The sequence below is a fragment of the Anoplophora glabripennis genome, unplaced genomic scaffold, assembly GCF_000390285.2.
Source record: "Anoplophora glabripennis isolate ALB-LARVAE unplaced genomic scaffold, Agla_2.0 scaffold312, whole genome shotgun sequence".
Lineage (NCBI taxonomy): Eukaryota > Metazoa > Arthropoda > Insecta > Coleoptera > Cerambycidae > Anoplophora > Anoplophora glabripennis.
This window is the reverse complement of record NW_019416409.1, coordinates 501,437-512,427: the sequence shown is the minus strand read 5'-3', so window position 1 is coordinate 512,427 and position 10,991 is coordinate 501,437. Positions and strand designations below refer to the sequence as shown.

Here is a 10,991-nt window from a genome sequence, read left to right as displayed (position 1 = left end):
GTGGTCCACGTGGAGTGTGTCGAACGGAGTAGCAATCTTTTCTATCGGGTGCAAATACCCAGGTCTCTTTCCACCGGGCTCCTTGTTATACATGCAAGGTAAACAGGCTGCAATAAATTTCTTTAGGTACCGTCGCATTCCCGGGAACCAATACAATTTAGATACGGCCGATAAAGTCTTTTCTAATGACAAGTGTCCTAAACCATCGTGGAAATGTAACACAACTTGTCGTCTTGCAGCTTTTGGTATAACCCATTTTTTTCCAATTGGTAGTTTTCTATACAACCGGCCATTTTCAAGACAATATTCCTCATGGATACATTGTTCTTCACGGTCCGCTGGTAATTTACCTAATACTTCTATCAGATAGTTACATCTCTCATCCATCTTTTGAGCATGTAATACCCAGTCATCGTTGGTAATATTGACCTCATTAACATTCACGTTGTAGGATAGTTGTGGGCCGTTAACTAATGGATTCCTACTTAAAGCGTCAGCATGGGACATCCTTGATCCGGAGCGATATTCTATCTCAAAGGTATATTCTTGGATTGCTAACCACCATCTCCCAATTCGAGGAATAAGATCCCTCTTGCAAAAAGTAGTTCGAACGGCATTACAATCCGTAACAATTTTAAACATAATGCCTATTAGGTAAATTCGAAAGTGCTTTAGTGTGTCGACAACAGCGATGGTTTCCAATTCGTACGAGTGATACCTTTGTTCTTCCTTGCTTGTCTGTCGAGAGTAGTACATAACTGGTCTTAAGTTCCCATCATGCATTTGCAGCAGTATTCCTCCAATACCCCACTTCGAGGCGTCAGTGTGGACTTCTGTTGCGAGTTTAGGGTCATAAATCGCCAGGAGAGGTCTAGACACGAGTCTTTCTTGGAGGGTCTCAAACGCTATACGTTGGTCTGATTCCCAGGAGAATCTTACGTCCTTTTTCGTTAGAATTGTTAAGGGTCTAGCTATTGTCGCGAAGTCCTTTATATATTTTCTAAAATATCCAGCCAAACCAAGGAACTGTCTCACTTTATGTACATCTGTGGGTACTGGATAATTTTTAACAGCTTCTATCTTTCTGTTTCCGGGCTGAACTCCTTCCCGACATATCTCATGTCCAAGATATTCTACTTTCTCCATAAAAAATTGACATTTAGAAAGCCTTAGAGTCAATCCAGCAGACTTTAAGGAGTCAAGGACCTGTCTTAAGTGATTAAGTCCGTATTCAAAGTTCTCAGATGGTATCAGAATATCGTCCATATAAGCGATAACATTTCCATAGCGAAGGTTTCCCAAAACTTTATTGACTGTTCGTTGGAATATTGCCGGAGCATTGCAGAGACCAAAGGGTACCCGAAGGTACTCGTAATGGCCATCGGGTGTTACGAACGCAGTCTTCGGTATCGAAGTTTCTTCTACGGCTATTTGATGGTAACCTGACGCTAGGTCCAAACTTGTGAAAAATCGACACCCTTTTAGCTTTTCAAGGAAATCATCTGTGTGTGGTAGTGGAAATCGGTCCTTAATGGTTTTGGAATTAAGTGCTCTATAATCCACACACATACGTTGTTCGCCGTTTTTCTTCCTCACCAATAGTATAGGACTAGAGTACGGTGATTGTGATTCACGAATAATTTCATTAACCAGCAAATCATCCACTATTTTCTTCACTTCTTCTCGTTCTGAATGAGACAGACGATAGGGTCGATAAACTACTGGCTTGTCGTCGGTAAGATGTATAGACATTTTGAGGACATCTGTTTTCCCCAATTCCCCTGTATGTTGAGCAAAACAACATCTAAACAGATTTATCATATCAAGTAAACGTTTTACTTGTTCAGGTGTAAGATTTTTATTATAAACCAAATCGTTTTGGCAGAATGGTTCAAGGTCATTTACGTTAACCGAGAAAACATTGATACTGCTATCAGAAAAGGATCTGTCTTCAAAACATTGTACACATCGAACTAAAATATTTTTGGTACCTACCTCAATATCGTTTGAGGAAATGTTTGTAATGGACACGTACCCTCCTTCAGCTTGGGTGATACATTCACCAATATAGTACTCCTGACCAGGTTTTGCTCTTCGGCCTCCGGGTACGTGGACCTCCCCATTAACGCCACCTCGGGAAGTCACAGCTACTAACACGTATGTTTTGGACGGAACAACTACAGCTTCCTTGGCCCATAATGGTATTTTTCTGTTTGGTATTTTTAGAACTTCACTCAGATCGTCATCAAAAGAGAGTATCCTAACTCTTCCGTTGGCTACTACCATCACCACATCTGGTAAATGTAAGAACGGTTGACCAACCATAACAGGTACTTTCTGAACGGTATTAGGCACAACAAAAGCTTTTACGTTAGCTTTTGCTTGGTCCAGCATTATGGTGAACTCGGTTTCTCCAACCACATCTATTGTAATTGCACCGTAGCCAGTTATCGTTACTGAACTAGATACAATTTTTAGTTTTAGTTCCCGTGCTTGGTCTTCTCTTATAAGTACTGCACCACATCCTGTGTCAACATAGGCCCTCATTTGTTTTCCATTTATGGTACAATCGAAAAAATATTCTTCATTGTACCGTGGCTGAGGACTTGCGAGTTGTACCACCTGATTCTTGAGAGATCGATGGCAATCCTTTTCTAAATGCCCTAATCTTTTACATCTTGGACACTCAAGTCGTGGTTTCGGACAGTTATTTGAAAAATGCCCCATTTGTTTGCAATTATAGCACCTCTGTACTTGTTTATTGCCGTAGTTGTTTTTCTTCGTTGGGGGTTCATAACTATTATTTCGGCGATTAGGGTAAAAACGTTTCTTAACGGGTCCTGCATTTGGAAAAGCCTCGGATATATTTTCTTGTTTTAGGGAAGAAAGAAATTCTGCGTAGAGAGCGTCAGGCGTTTCATAGCGTCCAGCGCGTGCTCCGACTTGAATGGTCGGGTTATTGATTCCATCTATAATGCAAGAAACTGCATTTTTCGGACTAATCTCACAAGACCGTATCAGATCCATTTTATTAAAGTAATATTCATCCCAATTTTCTGTGGGAAGCTTTCGTCTGTTGACCAGCTTTCTTAATGATGATGCGAAATCTTGATGTTCCGGAAATGATTTTTGAAGGAGGCTCCTCCACTCCTCCCAAGTCAAATCATATGTGTCCAAATTATCGTACCATTTGCGAGCTAATCCACTTAGGCGACTTTGCATGTGAAAAATTTTCGCATGTTCATCCCAATGGTTAATCCTACCCAACTGCTCGATTTTCTCAATCCATTTTCCACAGGTTAGATTAGGATTCCCTGGCTTGAACTCCGGTATGCATTCCGGCTTGACAAACATTCGGCTTGGACCTGGTCTCGACGAAATATCACGTTCAATGAGTCGTTCGACAAGTTGTTCAAGCCGCTGAACCTTATCTCGAGGAGGTGGAGTGTGGCTTCTTTCATCGGAACGTTTTGTTGAATCCACCACATTATTTGACCGGGAGCGGGATTCGTCTTTGTCTAATCGACGATTTCGATAACGTCTACGCCTATGTTCACTGTCGCTAGAACTAGTGCTAGAACTCCGCGCACGTGATCTTGAGCGACCCATTTTTTTTTTCTTTTCTTTGGCCACTAAGAAACTTATAATATGACGAAACAATATTCTGGTATTCTGCTTCAGCACTGTAGCTAAGTAGGTCTAAATTTATACGTTAGTTAGACGCTAAGTTTGTAAACAAACAGTTATTATATTGAAGTATTATATAATCAAAAGAAATATAAAAACAAAATACGTGCGCCTATGTTCTTATACCAGCCAAATTTTCGTGCTTTTAAACAAATCCATTGATCATATCTATTGTTTATTATTATTATTACTTTATTCTCGATAACAGCTAACGTGTTACGTCTTCGATGAAGCGGTTTGATGGTTTTTCAAATAAACTCTTATGCCCAGTAATGCACTTAATTTGTACGTTAATTAAATGCAATGTCCTGTGAAGCAATTTAATTTATACGTTAATTAAATGCTACGTTTTTTTATTTAATAAAAGTTCGATACTCACAGGCTGACGAATTGTTTCGTTCCCTTGAACACAAACCGTCGTATATACTAATTCCTTATTATCAAAACAAACACAGTTTATAGTACTTGCACAAATACACTTAGTCAGAATAGTGAGGTCTATCCCACCGCTGCACTATAAACAATAACTAAAACTTAAAATATGGGAACGGTAATAATAATTATTAAGGTAGGCTTGGTAGGTCACTTCAATTAAAAATCATAGAACTCGACTCAAGAACGGTTTATTCCCGAATGCCTTTTTAAAATACATCAGCGTATGTGTTTAAAATGAAGTAATATATCCATCAGCATATTCTCCTCTCGCTGTGTCAGCTGTTAGGCTGTTCTCGCTCGGACCGGCTGACAGGGTTGTTTACACATTATCTCTCCACAAAATTTATATGTACAGTATAAATCACGTAGGATAAAGATACTCGAATCAATTTCTTATTTTTAGCAACTCTACTACGTTTAAACACTGATATTGAAACATGACATGCCTTCTACAATCAAAAAAAATATTTAAATATTTAAAGATTTGTTACAAATTTCACTGTACAAACACATCTATTTTCCTTAAAGAATTTGCGTTCAACTACTCAACGTGACTTTAATTTCATTACAAAAACCTAATTTGGTTTTAGTCTTCATAGCAGATAGCAATATGTTACATTTAATGGTTTAAAATCTAAAATCTATGGTTCTTCAGGATTCATCGTTTGGTGCATCCAAACTTTATCCTTATGTCCCTTGGCATTATGCTAAACTGTTAGGCGCCCAATAATCGGGAAAATTAATTTTTAGTTTGGTCTGCTGCTTCCTTTGGTCTCCATTTGAGCAAATCTGGAATCAATACAATTACGGGAATCCAAACCAAAGGAGGAATAGTTGTAACATATAGGATTAAGGTAGAAGATTTTAGTTTTAGTATTATTGCTACTTTACAAATGCTATTCTTTATTATAATATAAAAATAATAATACAATTTTAATTTTTCAACTGCCACAGTATACTTTATTCGCTGATTCGTTTCAATCCGAACCATAAACCACCTTCAGCGGTCATGTTAAAGCGTTTCCTACATATCTGAAGAGGAATTCTACTTTTTTCGACTGGAACTAATTCAAAATTCTTTAAAATGTGGAAGATCACAATTTTGGTTTCCAGTAAAGCAAACCTAGAACCAATGCAGTTACGAGGACCCACACCAAACGGGAAATAGGTGTAGGGTTTGATGTCGCCTTTGTTTTCGTCGCTGAATCTCTCAGGGTCGAAACGCTCTGGGTTTGGAAAATACTTTGGGTCGTGGTGTATGCTGTATATGGGTAGCATAATTAAAGTGCCTTTTTCCAGATATAAAGGTACCTCACCAGGCGTGGTTGGTTCTATGGTGTAGGGTTTTGTACAAACCCTGTCTGTAGCTATGGTAGAGGGCCATTTTCTCAGAGCTTCTGTAACGTTGAGAGAATATATTTATATAACTTCAATAAGGTGAAACGTTTTTTGGAATTTCAGTGATATTAAGGTTGATGTTAAAGAATAAGGATACTAACTGGAAATACTAACCTGAGACAACCATATCCATATACTTCATCTCGAGAATATCTTCGTACGTGAGTTTACCTTCACATTTTTCTAGCGCAGACCTAATCTCCTCCCTTAACCTGTCCTGGATATCTGGATTAGCAGCCAGTTCATAGGCCAAGAAACACATGAGTGTCGATACACTCTCAAAACCGGCGAAAAAGAATATCATAGCTTGCGCTGCGATGTCCACATCTGTTATTTCTGTGGGTGGTTTGGTTGATTTCACTAAAATAAATGCCCTAAATTATTATTTTACGATAAAGCTGAATGTCTAATCTTATTATTCTACAAACAATATTATTATTCACGTATACAGTGACAGAGTGCTGATCATGAAAATATCAAAAAGTTTAAACAAAATATATCAATGTAACCTCATTGGAGATATTAATTTCTTCGTTTAATAGTCGTATTTATAGCACTATTCTTGCAAAATGCACTCTCTTACATCGTGTATGGCCAGTATTGTATATACCTACATCAGGCTGTCTCCTAAAAAATGCCGCAAGTCATTTATAGTTTGATTTTAAAAAACAAAAAATATGTGAAATGACTCTAAAGACGCTATAGAGTGAGCCTATCGGGGTGTATTTATTATTATTTTTTTTTGAAATGCGATAGTCAACTTTTTTTTCCAAATGGCAATATATGTTTTTTTTTATTTATTGTTGTGCAGAATTTTATTCTGAATTCAACGATGTATATAAAGTCTAGTTTTGTGAAACATGTATTGCGGAAAAAGCTTGAAAATATTAGTCAATACCGCATTATTAGCGTCCGGTCGCTTAATTGACAACAAACATATTTTGACTAATCATGTATGCCTGGAAAACAAAAAATAATACAACAAAGCAAGTAAATGTCATTTTAGCGTTCGTGTTCCAGTTTTTTACACATTATACTCTTTCTGTGTCATTTACAGTAGGTTATTTATTGAAATAAGCTCAACGAACAGTACAAAATATGAGTAACAATCAATTGACGGACATAATTCAGGTATACTTTCGGTGGTGTTTAAAAAATCGTGGTGCAAGAGTCCGCCTTTACAGAGAACTCACAGATAACTTCCAGAACCACATATAGACTTGAAGAAAATTTGAGAAACTATGGTGCTTTTAAGAAACCAAAGCAAGAAGAACGTCAATTTAATGGAAACATCGAGTTCAATGTTCTTCTTAACGTCGAAGAAAACCCAAGAACTTCCATTCTCCATTCGGGAAATTTTAATAATAATAGAGCATTAAAGAGAACTGTACATGCAGTATTGAAAAAGCACAAATTCAAGACATACATTCCTCAAAAAGTACAGGCAATAGAGGACGGCTACAATTTGTTTCTTTAGTTGTTTTGTGTTTGTTGTTCTTCGTTCAATGTGTTTTGTGTTTAATTAATGTTATTTCGTGTTGAACTTATGTATATATGTATTTAATGTATTTGATTAAATTATTTTTCTTTTAACTGATATTCACTGTATTGTTTTTTTCTGTTAACTATAAAATTCTCTTTTGTATTATTTTTTGTTTTCCATGGTACAGATGATTAGTTAAAATACATTTGTCATGAATTAAAGTAAAGTTCATATACATCGTTGGATTCAGAAAATAAATCTGCACAATAATAAATAACAAAGAAACTATATTGCCATTTGAAAAAAAAAGTTGACCATCACTTTTCAAAAAAAAATAATAGTAAATGAACTCTAATAGGTTTGCTTTATAGTGTATTTAGAGCCATTTAATTTAATTTTTTGTTTTTTAAAATCAGATCAGATCAGAAATCAGAAATCTCATAACGGAGTTATGTCTTGCGGCGTTTTTTAGGAGACAGGCTGTATAAGTACTGTTACAGTGTTCATGGTGTTTCTGAAATGTGTCCTTTTAGTGGTGTAATAAAGGATATGAAAACAATCAATTTTCATTAAGCAATATATGGTCTAAAGTCTCATGTGATCCAGAAACTTATCCAAGAAGAATAAATTATTACATGAAACCTAGGCCGATCCTGAATCTTCCCACTTAATCAACTGTTTCATTTATAGTAAATAGGTCACGTTTAGTGTGATTATTTGCAAGGAGAGTTCTTTGGGTTGACATTTTTTCTATATTGAAAATTTTGCATTTTAGATCACATGTGGCTTAATGAAAAACTGTGTATTTTGACGTAATCTATTGCCCCTTTGAAGGAACATTTTATATATGTTTATTTTTGCATTTATGTAGTTAGTGCACTTACTTAAATCACTTTCCTTAGCAGTGGGAAGTCCTGTGTCGATCACATCATTTTCCTCCTGTTTCTGAACTCCCTTTTTTGCCTCCAATAATAGATTTGTCATGTCTTGCCGAACGATATTCTTCTCTTCTCTCATTTTGATTGTATCCTTCACAATTTTCTGGAAGGACGCCCTCACTTCGTTCGAGAACAACTGTATCTTCAGGAACTAAAAGTGATTCAATTTCTACAGTCTGTTACTTGTCAGTTGTTGAACAATTTCTGGGCAGGTTGTCGCAATTGTCGATTTACTTTAGATATTGGAAATCAAGTTCGCTGGTCTATGCTGTGTATATTGCCTGTATGGTCATCCAATTACTTGCCTATTTTTTTCATAAAAAAATCGAAATTCAACCAGGGCGATGGCTTAGAATAGAATTTAAAACAGACTCAACCATAAAGATTAAGGACCGAAACGACGTAGAACAGTGAACTGAAACCAGGCACCGGGAGCCCAAAAATTGTTGCACCACTGATAACTGCTATTGAAACTTCCAAACTAATTTAACAGTAAAAGGTATGCTGCGAATATTAGAAGAAAGTAGTGTTATAACATTACTTCTCAAGTGGAAGTAGGAATAAAGTAGGAAACGAAATGAATTTTTCAAGTGATGAATAGAATTTGTCTCTTGAAGTACCAATAGCTGCAGAAAATTCGTTATCAAATATACGTATTCAAATGGTGTAATAATTAATGTACAGGGTGTTAAAAAAAGAGTGTAAAATATTTAATGAGGTAATAGTATGAACCAAAATAAGCAGAAAAGTCTCAATAAACATGGGTCCGCAAAGTAACGGTTGCGGAGATATGGATTGTTTTATGTTTTTTAGTCCCTTTTTTATTTTGCAAAAACGTTGTGTATTTTCTTATAATAGTTGGTTGATGTTTAGTGAAATAAACAGTACGTATTTGACAGTTGTTCTCAGTGCACAAGTTTTCTTTCGCTATGGCTGGTTACTCTAACGCAGAATTAACAGACNACATTTTCTTTTAATTCTTCAGTCCGCTTTTTAGGTCGGCCGCTTCCTTCTTTTCTTGTTACACTGCCCGTTTCACGAAAAACATTAACACAACGCTGAACTGCACTTTGAAAAATTTTGTACTCAACAACGCCGGGAAATTGATTTTTAAATTCTATGAAACATTCCTCAATAGAATACTTCCATATTCCATCAATCTTGCGTCCATTTCTAAAGTAGGACTCTATGATAAACACTTTTTGTTCTTGAGAAAACACCATTTTAAACGCTTTTTAAAACGAAAATAAGTATTCAAATTGATAGCGGCGATATAGCGCTTTGACAGATCACGTTTAAGTTCATTTGCTATACGCTACGCCCTACGTCCAAATTTTCAGGACCACGTTTTTATTTGAACGATCGTTATAAATATCCAGTGGCAGCTCTTGACTTCCATACCAGGGAGGACGGAAAAATTTAGGTACAAATATAAAAAAAATCAAATATAATTGGGTACTTTTGAAATATAGGGAAAATTATTTTTTATAGTGAAAGTCCATTCTTCTGCTTTTGTCCAAGATAAACTTTTCAATAACTTTTTCACTTATGTTTGGTATTTCTCGCAACATCTTTTTTGCAAGTCAATTTAAACTTTTACAATTTTTTAAAGAACACACAAATTTTACACCACATCTCAACAAATTACGTTTATTAAGAAAAAAAGCGGTGAATAGCTATTATTTGGTTACGGTCGGACTAAACAGTAAATATGTGCTACTCCCACTCCGTCTTTAACTGCTGGGCGGCAGTAACCGTGACCACCGCTGTAAACACTTTACAGATGTAGAGGCGAGCTGCAAGGAGCCGACATATTCTGGATATGTGTTTTACAAACGAATATTGTTGAGTTAAATTGACACAATACAAATTTAATATTTTCTTTTTCATGTGTTTCATATGGCAAATCTATTTAATTATGTATATACCATTGTAAACTAAATTTTAAGTAATTTTTTTTACTATGCAAATTACTACCTAGCACCAGCCGCCACTGTAACTATATATCCAATTATTATGACCTCACTTGGTTAAATAACGCGTAATTCTACTCCCACTGATAAAAAACAAAACAAAACGCATGAATTTAATCGTAGAAATATCTAATTTGATTGCGAGAAACTGTTTAGACATACATGTTACATAATTTCAAATGCTTAGGATTTGATGAAAAATTAAAAATTGCACGATTAAATAACTCACTTTTACAAACAAACAAGATAACAACTAAAAATAATTCGGTACAGGCACAGGCTATGTTCAACGAGACACATCTGGGCTACTATTAGTCGTAGTTAAACATGAGTGTTGCATTTATAAACAATAACTAAAACTTAAAATATGGGAACGGTAATAATAATTATTAAGGTAGGCTTGGTAGGTCACTCCAATTAAAAATCATAGAACTCGACTCAAGAACGGTTTATTCCCGAATGCCTTTTTAAAATACATCAGCGTATGTGTTTAAAATGAAGTAATATATCCATCAGCATTCTCCTCTCGCTGTGTCAGCTAGTCATGGGTAACACCGTGTTGAATGGCGCTTTTGTGTTGACACCTCTCTGGGTGTCATGGGTGCTGAAACAGCCCGCGTGACACCATGACACTTAATAACACCCAAGATGGCAGAAATTGCGGATTGCGAGTTACTAAACTGCGCACGGTGTTACGAGTCACCATCCTGATTCTCGATGGGATGGGGATTATATTATGACACCGCGGAAGCGCGATTATGGGAGTTAAGGGGCCACAGAGTCCCCGATTTAATATTTTTTCCAAAACTTATTTATTACGTATATAACACTTGTGAGTAAAACAATTTAATACTCAAAATATACCTAGGTATTTTAATTATTAAAACTCAAGTCGTTTAAAATATCTATATATTTACATAAAACACGAGTAAAAATAAATATCTTTGATAAAAAAAACATACCGCAAAATTAAAAAAACATAAAACTAAAACTGAAACATTAAAAAAATACTGATAGCTATGGTTTCGTAAATAAAACAAAATAATCAAAAATAAATTACAAAAATTGGACTAATTA

General features: G+C 35.7%; 2 protein-coding genes across 3 annotated transcripts in view; both read right to left on the bottom strand.

The window, feature by feature from the left end:
- LOC108910640 (cytochrome P450 9e2) overlaps nt 1-10,217 on the bottom strand; it is a 22,983-nt gene extending 12,766 nt beyond the window's left edge. The window contains exon 1 of the mRNA XM_018715323.1: nt 10,144-10,217. The gene's annotated coding sequence lies outside the window, so the exon portion shown is untranslated. The remainder of the gene's footprint in view (nt 1-10,143) is intronic.
- Nucleotides 4,895-10,991, bottom strand: part of LOC108910638 (cytochrome P450 9e2-like) — an 11,273-nt gene continuing 5,176 nt past the window's right edge. For both annotated transcript variants that reach the window (XM_018715322.1, XM_018715321.1), the window contains exons 5-7: nt 7,888-8,092; nt 5,635-5,880; nt 4,895-5,519 (exon numbers count right to left, since the gene is read on the bottom strand). In XM_018715322.1, coding sequence (XP_018570838.1) covers nt 5,083-5,519; nt 5,635-5,880; nt 7,888-8,092 — 888 coding nt within the window. In that variant the 3' untranslated portion in view covers nt 4,895-5,082. The remainder of the gene's footprint in view (nt 5,520-5,634; nt 5,881-7,887; nt 8,093-10,991) is intronic.